This window comes from Ranitomeya variabilis, chromosome 4 (genome assembly GCF_051348905.1).
Source record: "Ranitomeya variabilis isolate aRanVar5 chromosome 4, aRanVar5.hap1, whole genome shotgun sequence".
NCBI lineage: Eukaryota > Metazoa > Chordata > Amphibia > Anura > Dendrobatidae > Ranitomeya > Ranitomeya variabilis.
Genome location: NC_135235.1, coordinates 605107607 through 605127423, shown reverse-complemented (window position 1 = coordinate 605127423; position 19817 = coordinate 605107607). Strand labels below are relative to the sequence as shown.

Sequence of the window (19817 nt, the reverse complement as noted above, 5' to 3'; positions counted from 1 at the left end):
AAACTGAGTGTTTGACAATCGGTACTTGGGATGTTGTTCACCTACCAGCAGTTAAAATTTTAGGTATCACTTTTAATAAAGAAAATGATGGGCGTGTAAGTTGGGAGGAGGTACAAGGGAAAATGGTGAAGAAATTATCTTTCTGGAACTTGCAGAGTTTGTCAATCGAAGGGAAAGTTTTAATTATCAAGTCCATTTTATTGCCAATGATGCTATATGTTGCAATGGTGTACCCTCCCTCTGATTTAATGCTTAAAAAACTGACCCGTTGAATTTTTATGTTTATTTGGGGCTCAAAGATGGAGAAATTAAAGCACACAGAAATGTATAAGAGACATCAAAACTTTGGTAAAGATGTCCCAGATTTGACCATGTTTTTATACATAAATTTTTTCTGTTTTTGTTTTAAGCTTTTTAATTCAAATAGTGTTTTTAGTCAGTTTTTAAAGTATACTTGTGGTTATGTTTTTAGGAGATGGCTTCGGCCATCTCTATCCTCGCCTGTTTTATTATGCCCACCTAAGCACCTTAGTATTTTAGAGAAAGTATGCAGGAAATATCATTTAACGGACTTGGACTCAGACCTTTTAAAGGATCGCAGGAGATTAATGGCTCATCTAAGGGGAGAAGGAGTGTCGGAGGTGATCAACTTCTCATGGAACAGATCCAAGTGCGCCTGGAGAAACGTGTGTGGGAAATTTCTTGCAAATGTTCATAAAGATCTTGCCTGGATGTCCGTCCACCAGTGCCTCCCCACTAGAGACTTCCAGCACCGAAGGGGCCTGGTGGCACGAGCAAAATGTCCAAGGGACTCTTGTGTGAGCAGTGAGATTGTGCCACACCTGTTCTGGGACTGCTGCTATGCTCAAGAACTGTGGAAAAAGTTCGGGGTGCTTTTAAAATGGGTTTGTGGGTTGAGGAATTTTAATCATGAGTATGTTTTATATGGACTTTTTAATTGCCCCACCTTGCATCAAAATAAGATATGTTGGTGCATAATAGAATGTGCAAAAAGCGCTTTATGGAAGGTTAGAAATATTTTGTTATTTAAACGTAATTTTATTTCCTTAAATGATTGCATCAGAATAATTTTTAGTGAAATGTATATTTATTATTTAAAAGATGTCAAAGATGCGGGTAAACAGGAGGCAAATCTGAGATGGAATTTTTATATGTGGAACACTATTTTGTACTGAGTGATTTGTTTTTATGGAATGGTTTAACGCTCACTGTAAATATTGTTATGTCATGTTCTTTGTTTCTGACTTAATAAATATCATGTTGAAACCTTGACCTTATAGTTGCTGCCCTGGTGTTGGCTGAGAGGTGCCTGGGGTACCCGGCTCCTTGTCCTGGGGTGATTGTCTAACCTCTGGTGGGACTTCAGCCCCCTGCTGCTATTAGGGAGTCGGCCTAGTCCCCTTGCATCGAGCTGCAATCCCCCGGCTATAGGTCGTGTCCATGTGTGACAACCCTTGTGGTGGAATTTCTTCTATTTCCTGTGGTAATCCATACCGACAGATTTTCATCATGAATTTTGTGAAGAATGCCATTCGTATGACCGTGGACCCAAGCAACTCGAGGAAGAACATGTGTTTTTCATCATCCGGGACATCATTGAGGATAAAGCTGGAGTAAGACGAGTGGACAGTTTTAGCTGCAATGAGTTTCCTCGGCAAGGTAATTATGATGTTACCTTTATGGATCAAAGTGCTTGCTTGAATGCCTTTGAGTGGCTTCGGAACAATGCTGGTGATCCTATTCTGGAAGGAGTTGGTTGGGAACCCTTGTTTGGTCTGCAGGAAAAGGAAGTGACTGTTACAGTGTACAACCCTTTTACAGACCCTGCTTTGCTAGAGATCTTTCTCACTCAGTACTGTGAATATGTTAAAAGAGGAGAGCGGCAGGTTAACATTCTAGGGATTTTTAACTGTAAATACATTTATCGTGTAAAGTTAAGAAAGGACCCTGACAGTGTGGGGGGTTTCAGACACCCTCCTGCAAATTTTTCTGTGGCAGGTCATAGAGGTTTTCTGACCTACCCAGGACAGTCCCGATTTTGCAGGAAATGTTTCTCTTTTGGGCACATATAGGCGGAGTGCAAAAAAAAGGGCAGTGCTGCCGTAATTGTAAGAAAGAGGGGCATGTTGCTAATCAATGCCCTTTGCCTAAGACCTGTAATGTTTTTGGGAGTGGTGAGCACATGTACAAAGACTGTCCCAAGAATGCACCTAGGCGATCTGACAAGGAACAGAAGGAGGAAGAGATAGCCAGGAGAGAGGGCAAAGCTTGTGAAAGAACTTGCAAGGATAGAGAGGCAGGAGGAAGAGGGGAGGAGGCGGAGTGCAAGCAGAGCCACACCCCCTACAGATCCAGAGAGTGTGAATCTGAGGCCATGTTATTCAGCTGAGGAAAAGAAGAAATAAAGAAGAAAAAGGAGTGGAGGAGGGAAGAGAAGGAGCTTTGGAGGGTGACTGCAGAGGTGGAGGCGCAGTTGCCTGAAATGATGGCCTATAGTGAGGCAATGGATGCCGCGGAAAGCGATGCGCATATTTCAGATGTTGATAGCCCTGAGCACCTGTCTAACCCTGAGCACGTTGAAGATTTTGTCTCAGATGAAGATAGTGGTGCGAAGAAGAGTCGTCGGGAGGATGATGTGGACAGTGAGGAGGTAGCAGTGTACCTGAGAGAAAGACTGGCCCTATGAGAAGGTGGAGTGAGGGTGGTGAGATCAGTGGGTCAGAAACCTGTTGTTCAGTTCAGATGGTGGAGGAGGATAATGGTGATGCTGGATAGTGTTGCCATATAGTGCACTAAATGTGTTGTTATTTTTTTGCATGTGAGCTTTGGCTTAGGCCAAAGGCTTTTTGCTTTGAGTGGTTGTTGAAGTGTGTTTTTTTTTTGTAGCATGGGGTTTACTATAATTTCGCAAAACTTTAGAGTTTTTAAAAGTAAAGTTAGGAGACCAGCAATTTGGGAGTTTTTGGCAATGCAAAATACATCAATTTTTTGTTTACAGGAATGTGGGGTAGTGGATGGTGTGAAAGGGGATGAATGGTATTATGGTGCGTCTGTGTAGTCAGGGAGTGCATGCAATAAAAATGATGGGGTGGTGGGAATTTTGGTTAAAGGGAGGGAGGTGGTTTTGAGTGACTATCTGGTGATTGAGGTAGGGAGGTGTATTTTGGCTAATTTTGAGTATAGGAATGTTAAGTTTTGTGTTATAAATATTTATGCGCCAGTGGATAAAAATGAGCGTAAAGCTTTATTTGAAAAAGTCAAGCTGTTTGTTCCAGGGAGGATGCCTGTAGTGATTGTGGGGGATATGAATTGTGATATGGGGAAAGTGAATGTGGATGTGTCAGGGAAAGTTTTGTTGGAGTTAGTGAGTGACTTTGAGTTGAGTGACATACAGCGTGTGTGTAATGTGAGTCCTGTGTTGAATACTTTTTTTTCTGAGAGTGGAAGTGCACTAGTCTAGGTTGGATTATTGCTTAATTTCAAAAAATATAACTGCTGTTGATCATAAGCAGGAAAATGTTTTGCTTTCTGACCATGGGTTGTGGAAGTTAAATGTGAAGTTGTTAGAGAGTGAAGATGTGAGGAAGGAGTATGCAAGACGGTATGAAGAGTGTTGTAAGTGTAAAAATGGTTTTGGGAATGTTTGTGGCTGGTGGGACTGGGTGAAGAGAAAAACAAAAATGTTCTTTAGAAGTTTAGGGTATAAGTTTGCAGCTATTAAAAGAGAGAATTTTGTTAGGTTGAATGCACGTTTGAGTGTATTGTATAAGTTGAGGGAAGGAGGGATGGAGGTGGAATAGGAAATATTACAGGTGAAAAAGGAAATTAATGATTTTTTGTTAGAGAAAGGGAGGAGAATAGTTTTTAGAGCTAAAATTGACAAAATGGAACATGATGAGAAATGTTCACGTTTCATTTCATTAAAAAGGTGTTTGGGAAAAAGCAGAGTATGAGTGTGCTGAGTGGGGAGGATGGAAGAGAAGTGAGTGGAGAGGATATGTGTGAAGAGGTGGCTAAGTTTTATGAGGAGTTGTATGCAGTGAAGGGGAGGGATGAGGGTTTGGAGAGTGATGTGTTAGGTATGTTAGAGAGCAAGTTGACTGAGACGCAAAGGGAGAGTGTGATGTGTGAGGTGACTAGTGGCGAGGTGTGGAAGGTAATGAATAATATGGCGCTAAATAAGATGCCAGAGGAGGATGGTCTCCCAGTAGAGTTTTATCGAGTGATGTGGGATGTGATTGGTAATGATTTTGTGGATGTATGTAAGTATATGTGGGCAAATATGGAGGTGGTTGAGAGTATGCATGCGGGAATGGTTGTGTTGATACCTAAAAAGGGGGATTTGAGGGAGTTTGAAAAATTGGAGGCCGATAACATTATTAAAATGTGATTATAAAATCTATGCAAAGTTAATGGCGAATAGGATGCGTGATGTGATAGAGTGTGATTGGGGATGAACAGTGTTGTGCGGTACCTGGGAGGCGTATACATGATTGTGTGTGTATGCTGAGAGATTGTTTGTGGGACTATATGGGGCGAAAGAAGAGTGTGTTTTTGTTGAGTTTAGATTTTGAGAAGGCATATGATAGATTGTCGCATGTTTGTTTGTTTAGTGTGTTGTTAAGAATGGGTTTTCCAGCTGATTTTGTTGGGCGAGTGAGGAGTTTATATAAGGATATTTACAGTTGTGTTTTGATGAATGGTTATGTGGGAAGGAGAGTGAATGTCTTTTCGGGAGTTTGACAGGGGTGTCCTTTATCCCCTGTGGCCTTTATTTGTGCAATTGAACCTTTGCTTTGTATGCTGAGGAAAGATAAGGTGATTCGGGGTGTGCAAGTGCCAGGTGGAGGGGGTAGGGAGTGCAAAGTCCGTGATTATATGGATGATGTGTGTGTATTGTGCGATTCAGAATGTTCGGTGAGGCGGGTGAAGTTATTAGTGTCCTTTTTTTTTGGTGTGTTAGCGTTTAAAGTTAATTGGGAAAAGAGTGAGTGTAAGGTTTTTGGAAATGGTGTTTTAAGTAGGGATGTTGGAGTCAATGTGGTTAATGGGTCTATTAAAGTGTTGGGTGTGAAGTTTTCAGATAAGTTGGATGGGAAGGAAAGTTGGGATGATGCAAAAGAGAAGGTTGAGCGGAAGTTGTGTTTTTGGAGGTTGAGAAACCTTACATTTTTTGGAAAAATTTTAGTTATTAAGAGTGTGGTGTTGCCGATCTTTTTGTTTATAGCAGTAGTGTTTCAACCAGAGTATATGTGTGTGAGGGGTTTAAATAGCATTTTGTTCGTGTTTTTATGGAATTCAAAAATGGAGAGGGCTAGGACAGATATTTTGCTTAAGAGATTGGAAAATGGTGGGTTGGGTTCTCCAAATCTGGAAGTTTTTTTTGGTGTGAATATTGTTGTGTTTGTGCTGAAAGTGATTAGGGCGGATGGGAAGTTTTCACCTATGTGTAGGTATTTATTTGGAGCTTATTTGTTTAGGTTAAAATGGAGGGAAAGGGATTTGAGGTGTCCGGTTGCTTTTGCGGTGCCTGTATGGTATATGTGGGTTTATACGTTTTTGGTTAAGTATGAGTTGTGTGATGTGGATGTAAGATTGATGGAAAAGAAGAAGGCTGTGTATAGGATGATTGAGTGTAGAGAGATGGAGTGAGACATCAATATGGTTAGAGGGGCTGATGTACAAAAAGTGTGGAAGAAAGTACGGATGGATGGTATGACGAATAGACGGTGAGATTGTGTGGCAGTCATTGCATGGAGTTTTACCAGTAAGAGAGTTTCAGAGAAATAGGGGTTTAGTGAGGAGTGAGATGTGTCCGAGAGAAGGTTGTGGTGGGAGTGAAAGTGTAATACATGTATTTTGGAATTGTCAGTATGCTAGAGATGTGATTGGAAGAATGGGTCCTTTGTGCAAAGATTTGAGTGGTGTGAGTTTTTTATCCTTTGAATTGGTCATGTTTGGTTTAGGGCTGTGTGATAGAGTGAAGGAGAGAGTGTTGTGGCTAATGCTTGCATGTATAAAGGAAGTGTTATGGGATGTGGGAAATGTGTATGTGTTTAAGAGGAAGAATATTGCTGTTAAAAATACTGTGAAGGTGATTTTGGGGAAGATATATGTTTGATTTTTGTGGAATAAGGAAAGGAAGGGGGAGGCGGATGCGGAGGGAATTTGGAAGGTGAAAAAGTGGAGATACCTTGTAGATACTTCTTGATTGTTTTTTTTTATGTTGTACTATGAATTAAAAAAAAAAAAATATTTCCGATGATGATGGGAACAGCTTTTGTGTTTTGGATTTGACGCAGCTGTTTGGGAATAGTTTTCTTTGGTCTTTGATTTCTAGACCGTAGAATTTTCCATCTGAGGGAAAAAAAGAAAAAAAACTGTTCTTATCAGTTTAAAATCTGATACGTCCCGTATTTGGGGACCATATATTAAATGGATTTTTAGAGCACGGAGAAGGAAAAAGAGCTTCCTCTGTCCACTCCACGCATTGATCCGTTATTGCAGTATCTCCGGGAACAGTGCACTCCTTCTCTGATCTGGTTTCCAAAAACATTGAATTGAAATCAGCGCAAGTTGTCTTTTAGCACCTTAATGTGAATTCTTTTCAGGGTCAAAGAAGCACATTTCAGATGCCAAATGTAGCATTTTGGTCGATTTCACTTGACCATTTGCAACATTTTGTGTGCCTTGCCTTGCTTTCACCTATGTATGTCAAGCATTGTATTGCATTCAATATGCAATCAATCAATCAATTTGTCTTTACTGGTTGCAACAGGTTGTTTGTTACAGTGTTGCAAATATACTGTAATTAGGCCCCTGCTGTCAGTACTTGGTGTTTAAATTTAAAGGCCCCGTCACACACAGCGATGCTGCAGCGATACAGACAACGATGCTGATCGCTGCAGCGTCGCTGCTATGTCGCTGGGGAGCTCTCACACAGACCGCTCTCCAGCGACAAACGATGCCTAGGTCCCCGGGTAACCAGGGTAAACATCGGGTTGCTAAGCGCAGGGCCGCGCTTAGTAACCTGATGTTTACCCTGGTTACCAGCGTTAAAGTAAAAATAACAAACAGTACATACTCACATTCGAGTCCCCCGGCGTCCGCTTCCTGTACTGACTGAGCGCCGGCCCTTAACAGCAGAGCGGTGACGTCACCGCTGTGCTGTGCTTTCACTTTACGGCCGGCAGTCAGTCAGTGCGGGAAGCAGACGGCAAGGGACCTGACGGACACCGGAATGTGAGTATGTAGTGTTTGGTTTTTTTTACATTTACGATGGTAACCAGGGTAAACATCGGGTTACTAAGCGCGGCCCTTTCGGGTTGGGAGAAATTTCCCGATAATCGGATCCACCTTTAGGATAGGCCATGCCTTATCAAGCGCATGGCGTATCCGATCAGATTGCGAACTGAAGGTGGTAATGAATCTTGTTTTTTCATAGGCGCCCATATTTGGACGTCTCGGGGGGCCATACATAAGACTATACCTAGATGTGTGTTTTGCACGTAAATAAGCTCTCTTGATGGACCTCCCACTGTATCCACGTTCCCTAAATCTGAGGCGAAGTTCCTCAGCTCGCTTTTCAAAATCATCCATATCTGAGCAAATGCGTCTCAGGCGTAGGAACTGCCCCACAGGAATAGATTTAACCATGTGTTTTGGGTGTCCAGAGGTAGCGTGCAACAAGGTATTCGTAGATGTTTTTTTACGGAATATATCCGTATTCAGGATACCCCCACTGTCTCTCTTTATCGTGACGTCCAAAAAGTCAATTGAATCAGGATCTGACACAAAAGTAAGGTGGATATTCAGGTCGTTGCCGTTCAAGAGAGACATAAAATGCGTAAGGTCGACGGATGTGCCCTGCCAGATGAAGAAGATATCATCGATATATCGTGTCCACAGGGGAACACGATTAATCGATCCCTGTTCATCTGGCAGGGGGAGGTCCCTCTCCCACAGCCCCAGGAAGAGACCCGCATACGCGGGCGCGAAGGCCGCCCCCATAGCGGTCCCCTGGAGCTGCAGGTAGAAGGACCCCTTGAATACAAAAAAATTGTGGGTGAGGGTGAACTCTAGAAGCTCCAGCAGAAGCGATCTCATACCCATGGATAAAGATGAAGTGTCCAGGAAATATCTTACAGCACGAATACCGTCACTGTGTCTGATGTTGGTGTATAGAGATTCGACATCCGCTGAAACTAATAGAGAACCACCCTCCAAACACAATCCGTCGACCCTACGCAAAAGATCCCCCGTATCCAGGAGAAATGAGGGGAGATTAGAAACAAGAGGCTGCAGGTGGAAATCTATCCATCTATTCACATGCTCCAGCAGATTCCCCCTCCCCGAGATTATAGGTCTACCCGGTGGGGACTGAAGGCCCTTATGAATTTTAGGTAGTAAGTAAAATGTAGGTATAGTCGGCTCTTTGACTACCAGGGCCCCAGCCAGATCTTTGGTGATAACGTCGTCCCGTAAGGCCCTTTGGATGATCGACTCTAATTGTGCAGAAAATGCAGAGAGGGGGTTATATGTAAGTTTTTTATAACATATGTTGTTATTCAATTGCCTAAACGCCTCCCTCTCATACATCTCCACAGGCCACAGGACGACGTTACCACCTTTATCTGCTGGTTTGATAACCACATCGGGCAGATTTTGAAGAAATTGTAGTCTATCCCTCTCAGCTCTAGACAAATTATCATTTTTATGGGACTTCTGGATATGACCAAGATCCTCAGTAACCACCCGAACGAATGTGTCAATAGAGGAACATGTAGACAGAGGGGGGAACCTGCTGGAGCGAGGTCAAATAGATGGAGGGATCAGATTACCTTCATGTATATGTTCCACCGCCAGCTCCTCCAAAATTCTCAACGTATTTTGCTCCTCCTCTGTGGGAAACAAAAGATGTAACTCATTATTGTAATGGTATCTCCTGAACAGCAGCGACCGAGCAAAAATATGAAGATCCTTAATGGTGGAAAATAAATCAAAATTGGACGTCGGAGAAAAGGAGAGACCCCTTTCCAATAGCTGTAAATCAATATCAGAGAGAGTATAACTACTGAGATTAATCACCTTGTTGTCACGTTTGGGTGCTTTAGAGGCTTTATTATTCCTCCTATATGGGTGATATGAAAAATGGTCACACACAATAAATAGAAATGCTATAACCTTTATTAATACCAAACCACAATATTAAAACCAGGTGAGCGGAGGGAAGGTAGTAAAGCACAGAAAACACTGTTATGAAGTTAACAGGAAGGGCGCCACCAGAGATAACAGTCCTACAGGCTTATACATTATCAGAGTAAACAAATAAGCAAAAATAGGAAACAAATAGTAAAAAACTAAATAAACCAAAATAATAACTTGATCCTACTGCAGTCAGGGATACCAAGCCAAGTACCAACTGTTTCACATATAAGATAGGTGAGTGCAAGAACCGCTATAATGCTATCCTAATTGAAATCCCATACCTATCAAACCGACACAGTAGATATTAATAAAGCAAGGTACCCACCGCACAGAGGACTGTAGTACTGGAGGCGCGCTTCCACCCCAACGCGCGTTTCGGCGATCACACCTTCATCAGGGGGCAAAGACAGTGAGTGTACATGGGTTTAAAAAGCTCCCGGACAGGAAATGAGCAGGTGCAGCGACCAAAATGGTCCGTACGGCAACAGGGAAGAGAGAAACAGTGACCGCATCTGCCGGAAGTGAAGGGGCGTGGCTGTCAAATTGATAACGCAGTAACGTGCAAACCATGACGCAGAAGCGTCAAAAAGAGAACGCATTAACATGGAATTCAGAACGCTCCAGCGTCCAAAACCACAACGCTAACAGCGTCCAAAAACCTCCAAGTAATCGCGAAATTTCATGAACACCATAGCGCCGGCTGCGTCCAATGGGGGCCAAAGGGAGCCGAGGACCACTGGGGCCCCAAGTGGACCACAGCACCCAAAGGTCACCACAGGAACGCTCCGGCGCATAGGAATCGCTAAGGCAGCACCCACAGATATAATAACTGCTAGGTGGAGTCACCACAACCACTAAAAATAGCCCCATTTAATTATACATGGACAAACATAAAACCATAAAATATATAAAGACAAAAAGGGCAGATACCAATAAATGACTAGGACACCAACCACAAACTATACATTGCTTAATCACCTCTATTCGCATAGAAGTACAAGAAGCTCACAGTTAATGAAAACTTAATACATAATCTATACATTGCAAACGAAATGGCAATCACATATATAGATAACAATAATAAATATAAAGAAAACATATATATACAAACAACTATGATTATAAAGACAAGGCTTTATCATAGTGGCCGTGGTCCATTACTCATTAATGCCTTCTGAATCCTTTTCTTTCTTTTTTCCTTTGTTCTCTTCTTTTTATTCTCTTTTTTTCTTATTCACACCGTTAAGGAAATGTCCTCTTCATAACATCGTAATACAAAAATATGGAATATGCCACAGGAAACTACCAGGTCAACATGTGCTAAAAACAACGAGGTAAGTAAAAAACAAGATTAAAAACAAAGAACTAACAGCGTAAACATGCAGATACTACAAGCAGGACCGATAGCAGCATATACACTTAGGAGAGGAGCAGTTGTATTGATACCGATTCTTACAAGAAGGGGGCATAGCTAATATTGTCATTGAGGCCGGTTGGCTGAACTGTGCCCAGAGTCCATATCCATCTTGACTCGACACGGGCCAGCCTCTGGAAGGTACCACCCCCGCGGATCCCTACTTCCAGTAAATCAATCCCTCTAGCCCTGAGAAGATCAGGGTTACAGTTGTGAAAGGTCTTGAAGTGGCGTGGTATTGTTTTAAGGGTGGATGTGTCTTCCACAGTAGCCGCTGCGCCGATGCCCAAGACATGTTCCCGGATGCGTGTTTTTAGTTGGCGGGTGGTCATTCCTACGTACATTTTGTCACAAGGGCATGTGACAACATAGATCACATTAGTACTAGTACAGGTTATTTTTTTCTTTATTTTAAATTCGCGTGATCTATCCCAGTTGGCAAATACGCCAATTCTCTCAATGTTTGGGCATGCGACACAGCGGCCACACGGAACACACCCCACCCGAACCGCCATACTATCAAGAAATGTGGTCCTCCTCTCACCGGTATAATGGCTATGCACCAGGGTATCCCTGAGATTCCTGGACCGTCTAACTGCAATCCCAGCCCTCTCAGGGAGATATCGTGCAATAACAGGGTCAGCCCTCAATACATGCCATGATTTTTGTAGGATATTTTTCATCATCGGGAATTGGGAGTGGTACCTAGTAACAAATCTGACAATATCATGCTCTTGTTTAGCATTGCTCTTATATAGTAGTGAATCCCTCGAGGAGTATTTCGCTCTATTGAACGCTTTTTTGATACTACGTTTACTATGGCCTCTGGACACTAATCTGTTTTTTAAATCTTCAGCCTGTTCGCAGAAATCCGTCTCAGTAGAACAGAGTCTACGTAGACGGAGAAATTGCCCCGTGGGGACTGATTTAATGACATGATCCGGGTGTGAGGAGGAGGCGTGCAACAAGAGATTGGTAGAGGTGGGTTTCCTGTAAATAACTGTCTGCAGGTCACCATGAACATCTCGTTTAGTCATGACATCTAAGAATTCGATGGCATTGCCATCGAATTTATATGTCAATTTGATATTACTGGTGTTATCATTGAGGGATGTCATAAATTCCTGCAGACTGGTAGACGGGCCCCGCCAGATCATAAAAATGTCGTCAATGTACCGTGTCCACAAGAGGACACGGCACATTGACTCCGGATGATCTGGCAGGGAGAGGCCCCTCTCCCACAGCCCCAAGAACAGATTAGCGTAGGCAGGGGCAAAAGGGGCACCCATTGCTGTTCCTTGGAGCTGCAGGAAGAAGGACCCCTTAAAAACAAAAAAATTATGAGTTAAAGAAAATTCCAGGAGATCACAAATAAGTGTTTTGATTTCAATTGAAGAGTTGGATGCATCTAAGAAGAACTTGACCGCTCGAAGGCCATCGGAGTGTCGAATGCTGGTGTACAACGACTCGACGTCGGCTGTAACTAATAATTCCTCATCCCCGAGACTGACCCCATCCATAAGTCTCAGGAATTCACCCGTATCTTTAAGATACGACGGAAGACTTAAAACCAATGGCTGCAGCTTAGAGTCGATCCATTGGTTTACCTTCTCGAGGTAATTACCTCTACCAGATATTATAGGACGCCCAGGGGGCGTCTTTGTGTCCTTGTGTATCTTGGGGAGAAGATAGAATGTAGGAATTGTAGAATCACTTGTCAATAATGCTGATGCTAATTCATTGGTAATGGTACCCGCATCTCTAGCCTGTTTCACAATATCACCAAGTTGTTTAGAGAAGGCGGACAAGGGGTTAAACGTGAGTTTTTTGTAACAAACTTTGTTGTTTAACTGGCGATAGGCCTCCTTCTCATACATTGAGTTAGGCCACACCACCACGTTACCCCCCTTGTCCGCCGGCTTAAACACAACATCCCCAAGATCTTGAAGGACACGAAGACGCCCCCTCTCCTCAGCTGTTAAATTATCTTTATAGATATGTTTGGGGATTCCCTGAAAATCTTTGGTAACCAATTGTACAAATAAATCTACATTTGGACATGAAGACAGGGGAGGGAATTTTTTAGATCTAGAACGAATGGAGGTTGGGATCATACCTCCTTCAGGGGTGTCGTGTTCAACTGCCAACTCTTCCAAAGTACGAAGGGCTATCTGTTCTTCCTCTGTGGGGAAGAGTGCAGCCAGATTACCATCAAAGAAGTATTTTTTGAAAATTAATGATCTGGCAAAGAGGTGAAGATCTTTTACAGCCTCAAATACATCAAATGGTGCTGCAGGTGAAAAAGATAGGCCCTTCTCTAATAGTTCTAAATCAATGTCAGTAAAATCATGTGAGCTAAGGTTAATTACCTTGTTGTTATATTTACGGGGTTCCGTGGAGGAATCATCTCGTCTGTAAGGATGAAACATAAAATCTCTCTGGTTCCGTGTGGTCATTCTTGACCGTGTGGTCACTGACGATGTAGATCGTTCCGAAGTATCACTTACAGAAGAGATGGACGACTGAGACTGGGCCCACCTCATCTGTCCATCGCCTTGTCTACTTTTTCTCCACAGGTACACCCTTTTACACTCGTAGTCATGACGATCTCTACCAATTTTGGATGACTGGGTATCTTGAATTTTTTTAACCACATTTTCCAAGGATTTCTCAATTTGTTTATTGCATAGGTCAAGTTGTTCCACAGTCCCACATTTTTTCAATTCCTCCTCTGCCACTTTAATAGATGCATCCAACTGTTCAATGATACCTTTATTATAATCTCCCAATAACTTCATAAGTTGACCAGAACAATTATTGCACGCCTCCTCCCAACCCGAAATGAAGGCCGCATCCTCCACAGGAAAAGTAGGGATAACCCGAACTCTAAGGCCACGTGGGATCATTTTTCTATTTTGGTACCCTTCCAAAAAGCTACAGTTCCACCAAAGTTTTGTCCGTTTTATCACCATATTTTGTAGCTCCATAACTTGTTCCTCCCATCTGCGATCGGTAGCCTGCTGTGTGATGGAAACATCACCTCCGAACACCTGATCAATATGTGAACGCCAAGCTATTTCCTTGGCTCTGAAGTCCATGCCTATAAGCAACCCTGTGCAAAACACAGCAAGAAATGAATAACAACTTATAAGACTAAACACCATGGTAACTCATAATATGACAAAAATCTGTACCATAGGTGAAAAAGGACCAACAAGACCTATCATCAAGATAAGCACATGACACAAGAGGGAAACGATGAAAAATGGTCACACACAATAAATAGAAATGCTATAACCTTTATTAATACCAAACCACAATATTAAAACCAGGTGAGCGGAGGGAAGGTAGTAAAGCACAGAAAACACTGTTATGAAGTTAACAGGAAGGGCGCTTTACTACCTTCCCTCCGCTCACCTGGTTTTAATATTGTGGTTTGGTATTAATAAAGGTTATAGCATTTCTATTTATTGTGTGTGACCATTTTTCATCGTTTCCCTCTTGTGTCATGTGCTTATCTTGATGATAGGTCTTGTTGGTCCTTTTTCACCTATGGTACAGATTTTTGTCATATTATGAGTTACCATGGTGTTTAGTCTTATAAGTTGTTATTCATTTCTTGCTGTGTTTTGCACAGGGTTGCTTATAGGCATGGACTTCAGAGCCAAGGAAATAGCTTGGCGTTCACATATTGATCAGGTGTTCGGAGGTGATGTTTCCATCACACAGCAGGCTACCGATCGCAGATGGGAGGAACAAGTTATGGAGCTACAAAATATGGTGATAAAACGGACAAAACTTTGGTGGAACTGTAGCTTTTTGGAAGGGTACCAAAATAGAAAAATGATCCCACGTGGCCTTAGAGTTCGGGTTATCCCTACTTTTCCTGTGGAGGATGCGGCCTTCATTTCGGGTTGGGAGGAGGCGTGCAATAATTGTTCTGGTCAACTTATGAAGTTATTGGGAGATTATAATAAAGGTATCATTGAACAGTTGGATGCATCTATTAAAGTGGCAGAGGAGGAATTGAAAAAATGTGGGACTGTGGAACAACTTGACCTATGCAATAAACAAATTGAGAAATCCTTGGAAAATGTGGTTAAAAAAATTCAAGATACCCAGTCATCCAAAATTGGTAGAGATCGTCATGACTACGAGTGTAAAAGGGTGTACCTGTGGAGAAAAAGTAGACAAGGCGATGGACAGATGAGGCGGGCCCAGTCTCAGTCGTCCATCTCTTCTGTAAGTGATACTTCGGAACGATCTACATCGTCAGTGACCACACGGTCAAGAATGACCACACGGAACCAGAGAGATTTTATGTTTCATCCTTACAGACGAGATGATTCCTCCACGGAACCCCGTAAATATAACAACAAGGTAATTAACCTTAGCTCACATGATTTTACTGACATTGATTTAGAACTATTAGAGAAGGGCCTATCTTTTTCACCTGCAGCACCATTTGATGTATTTGAGGCTGTAAAAGATCTTCACCTCTTTGCCAGATCATTAATTTTCAAAAAATACTTCTTTGATGGTAATCTGGCTGCACTCTTCCCCACAGAGGAAGAACAGATAGCCCTTCGTACTTTGGAAGAGTTGGCAGTTGAACACGACACCCCTGAAGGAGGTATGATCCCAACCTCCATTCGTTCTAGATCTAAAAAATTCCCTCCCCTGTCTTCATGTCCAAATGTAGATTTATTTGTACAATTGGTTACCAAAGATTTTCAGGGAATCCCCAAACATATCTATAAAGATAATTTAACAGCTGAGGAGAGGGGGCGTCTTCGTGTCCTTCAAGATCTTGGGGATGTTGTGTTTAAGCCGGCGGACAAGGGGGGTAACGTGGTGGTGTGGCCTAACTCAATGTATGAGAAGGAGGCCTATCGCCAGTTAAACAACAAAGTTTGTTACAAAAAACTCACGTTTAACCCCTTGTCCGCCTTCTCTAAACAACTTGGTGATATTGTGAAACAGGCTAGAGATGCGGGTACCATTACCAATGAATTAGCATCAGCATTATTGACAAGTGATTCTACAATTCCTACATTCTATCTTCTCCCCAAGATACACAAGGACACAAAGACGCCCCCTGGGCGTCCTATAATATCTGGTAGAGGTAATTACCTCGAGAAGGTAAACCAATGGATCGACTCTAAGCTGCAGCCATTGGTTTTAAGTCTTCCGTCGTATCTTAAAGATACGGGTGAATTCCTGAGACTTATGGATGGGGTCAGTCTCGGGGATGAGGAATTATTAGTTACAGCCGACGTCGAGTCGTTGTACACCAGCATTCGACACTCCGATGGCCTTCGAGCGGTCAAGTTCTTCTTAGATGCATCCAACTCTTCAATTGAAATCAAAACACTTATTTGTGATCTCCTGGAATTTTCTTTAACTCATAATTTTTTTGTTTTTAAGGGGTCCTTCTTCCTGCAGCTCCAAGGAACAGCAATGGGTGCCCCTTTTGCCCCTGCCTACGCTAATCTGTTCTTGGGGCTGTGGGAGAGGGGCCTCTCCCTGCCAGATCATCCGGAGTCAATGTGCCGTGTCCTCTTGTGGACACGGTACATTGACGACATTTTTATGATCTGGCGGGGCCCGTCTACCAGTCTGCAGGAATTTATGACATCCCTCAATGATAACACCAGTAATATCAAATTGACATATAAATTCGATGGCAATGCCATCGAATTCTTAGATGTCATGACTAAACGAGATGTTCATGGTGACCTGCAGACAGTTATTTACAGGAAACCCACCTCTACCAATCTCTTGTTGCACGCCTCCTCCTCACACCCGGATCATGTCATTAAATCAGTCCCCACGGGGCAATTTCTCCGTCTACGTAGACTCTGTTCTACTGAGACGGATTTCTGCGAACAGGCTGAAGATTTAAAAAACAGATTAGTGTCCAGAGGCCATAGTAAACGTAGTATCAAAAAAGCGTTCAATAGAGCGAAATACTCCTCGAGGGATTCACTACTATATAAGAGCAATGCTAAACAAGAGCATGATATTGTCAGATTTGTTACTAGGTACCACTCCCAATTCCCGATGATGAAAAATATCCTACAAAAATCATGGCATGTATTGAGGGCTGACCCTGTTATTGCACGATATCTCCCTGAGAGGGCTGGGATTGCAGTTAGACGGTCCAGGAATCTCAGGGATACCCTGGTGCATAGCCATTATACCGGTGAGAGGAGGACCACATTTCTTGATAGTATGGCGGTTCGGGTGGGGTGTGTTCCGTGTGGCCGCTGTGTCGCATGCCCAAACATTGAGAGAATTGGCGTATTTGCCAACTGGGATAGATCACGCGAATTTAAAATAAAGAAAAAAATAACCTGTACTAGTACTAATGTGATCTATGTTGTCACATGCCCTTGTGACAAAATGTACGTAGGAATGACCACCCGCCAACTAAAAACACGCATCCGGGAACATGTCTTGGGCATCGGCGCAGCGGCTACTGTGGAAGACACATCCACCCTTAAAACAATACCACGCCACTTCAAGACCTTTCACAACTGTAACCCTGATCTTCTCAGGGCTAGAGGGATTGATTTACTGGAAGTAGGGATCCGCGGGGGTGGTACCTTCCAGAGGCTGGCCCGTGTCGAGTCAAGATGGATATGGACTCTGGGCACAGTTCAGCCAACCGGCCTCAATGACAATATTAGCTATGCCCCCTTCTTGTAAGAATCGGTATCAATACAACTGCTCCTCTCCTAAGTGTATATGCTGCTATCGGTCCTGCTTGTAGTATCTGCATGTTTACGCTGTTAGTTCTTTGTTTTTAATCTTGTTTTTTACTTACCTCGTTGTTTTTAGCACATGTTGACCTGGTAGTTTCCTGTGGCATATTCCATATTTTTGTATTACGATGTTATGAAGAGGACATTTCCTTAACGGTGTGAATAAGAAAAAAAGAGAATAAAAAGAAGAGAACAAAGGAAAAAAGAAAGAAAAGGATTCAGAAGGCATTAATGAGTAATGGACCACGGCCACTATGATAAAGCCTTGTCTTTATAATCATAGTTGTTTGTATATATATGTTTTCTTTATATTTATTATTGTTATCTATATATGTGATTGCCATTTCGTTTGCAATGTATAGATTATGTATTAAGTTTTCATTAACTGTGAGCTTCTTGTACTTCTATGCGAATAGAGGTGATTAAGCAATGTATAGTTTGTGGTTGGTGTCCTAGTCATTTATTGGTATCTGCCCTTTTTGTCTTTATATATTTTATGGTTTTATGTTTGTCCATGTATAATTAAATGGGGCTATTTTTAGTGGTTGTGGTGACTCCACCTAGCAGTTATTATATCTGTGGGTGCTGCCTTAGCGATTCCTATGCGCCGGAGCGTTCCTGTGGTGACCTTTGGGTGCTGTGGTCCACTTGGGGCCCCAGTGGTCCTCGGCTCCCTTTGGCCCCCATTGGACGCAGCCGGCGCTATGGTGTTCATGAAATTTCGCGATTACTTGGAGGTTTTTGGACGCTGTTAGCGTTGTGGTTTTGGACGCTGGAGCGTTCTGAATTCCATGTTAATGCGTTCTCTTTTTGACGCTTCTGCGTCATGGTTTGCACGTTACTGCGTTATCAATTTGACAGCCACGCCCCTTCACTTCCGGCAGATGCGGTCACTGTTTCTCTCTTCCCTGTTGCCGTACGGACCATTTTGGTCGCTGCACCTGCTCATTTCCTGTCCGGGAGCTTTTTAAACCCATGTGCACTCACTGTCTTTGCCCCCTGATGAAGGTGTGATCGCCGAAACGCGCGTTGGGGTGGAAGCGCGCCTCCAGTACTACAGTCCTCTGTGCGGTGGGTACCTTGCTTTATTAATATCTACTGTGTCGGTTTGATAGGTATGGGATTTCAATTAGGATAGCATTATAGCGGTTCTTGCACTCACCTATCTTATATGTGAAACAGTTGGTACTTGGCTTGGTATCCCTGACTGCAGTAGGATCAAGTTATTATTTTGGTTTATTTAGTTTTTTACTATTTGTTTCCTATTTTTGCTTATTTGTTTACTCTGATAATGTATAAGCCTGTAGGACTGTTATCTCTGGTGGCGCCCTTCCTGTTAACTTCATAACAGTGTTTTCTGTGCTTTACTACCTTCCCTCCGCTCACCTGGTTTTAATATTGTGGTTTGGTATTAATAAAGGTTATAGCATTTCTATTTATTGTGTGTGACCATTTTTCATCGTTTCCCTCTTGTGTCATGTGCTTATCTTGATGATAGGTCTTGTTGGTCCTTTTTCACCTATGGTACAGATTTTTGTCATATTATGAGTTACCATGGTGTTTAGTCTTATAAGTTGTTATTCTATATGGGTGATATGTATGGTCCCGTAGTCTAGTCCCACCGCCTCCAGACATGTGAGTGGATGCCGACGAGATGTCTGATCTTCCACTTTGAGATGATAGGGAAGTATTGGATAGGACTCTATCTGATTGCTGAATTGCCTTTGTCCTCCATAGGTAGACCCTCTTACTTTGATAGTCCTTATTATCCCTGTGAAATTTAGATGTCTGAGTATCTTGTATTTTCTTCACAGTGGCGTCCATTGACTTATCCAAGTCATTCTCAAATTGTTGTAACTTGGTCGGGGGACAACCTATCTTTACTTCAGCCTGCATTGAGTCAATGGATTTGTCCAACTCAGATATACAGCTGGTATTGAAATTAATCAGTAGCTGCATAAGTGTGGTGGAGCAGGATGTACAGGCCTCCTCCCATTGTGTAATAAATATATTGTCCTCAATTGGGAAGGATGGGAGAATCCTTACTCTGAGGCCCCTGGGGATCATCTTATTTCTAATATATTTTTCCAGGAACATCCTGTTCCACCACAATCGTGAACGCTTCAGAATCATAGTCTTGATGGACAATAATTTATCATCCCACTTTGCATCCACTGGCTGCTGTACGTCCACCCCACCGTCATTAAAAACCTGGTCCATCTGATCGAGCCAGGAACGCTCCTTGGCTCTGTAGTCCATATTAGAGTCCACGCAACCTGTGCATAACACAGCAGACAAATATAAGTAACACACTAAGGTGGAACAATATAAGGTCACCAACATAGTATTTAAACCCAGATAGGGTATATTCAGTACAGAAAAACTGGGACCAAGGGCAGGAACATATA

The 19817-nt window shown here is 42.6% G+C and overlaps 1 protein-coding gene and 1 non-coding gene across 3 annotated transcripts; both read left to right on the top strand.

Annotated features, from left to right (window-relative positions):
* Nucleotides 1-6364: 6364 nt before the first annotated feature.
* Nucleotides 6365-6553, top strand: LOC143770762 (U2 spliceosomal RNA). The gene has a single exon (XR_013214725.1). It is a non-coding gene; the product is annotated as a U2 spliceosomal RNA (small nuclear RNA).
* Nucleotides 6554-14121: 7568 nt separating this feature from the next.
* Nucleotides 14122-18792, top strand: LOC143769234 (uncharacterized). Of its 2 annotated transcripts, XR_013214286.1 has the most exons (3): nt 14122-15022; nt 15210-15275; nt 17486-18792. XR_013214286.1 is itself a non-coding variant. In XM_077257771.1 (2 exons), the coding sequence occupies exons 1-2, from the start codon at nt 14228-14230 to the stop codon at nt 17569-17571; spliced, it is 1134 nt and encodes a 377-aa protein (XP_077113886.1). In that variant the 5' UTR covers nt 14122-14227; the 3' UTR covers nt 17572-18792. The 2 variants fall into 2 exon arrangements, 1 of the variants encoding a protein (XP_077113886.1); XM_077257771.1 differs by having other exon boundaries at nt 14122-15275.
* The last annotated feature ends 1025 nt before the right edge of the window (nt 18793-19817 follow it).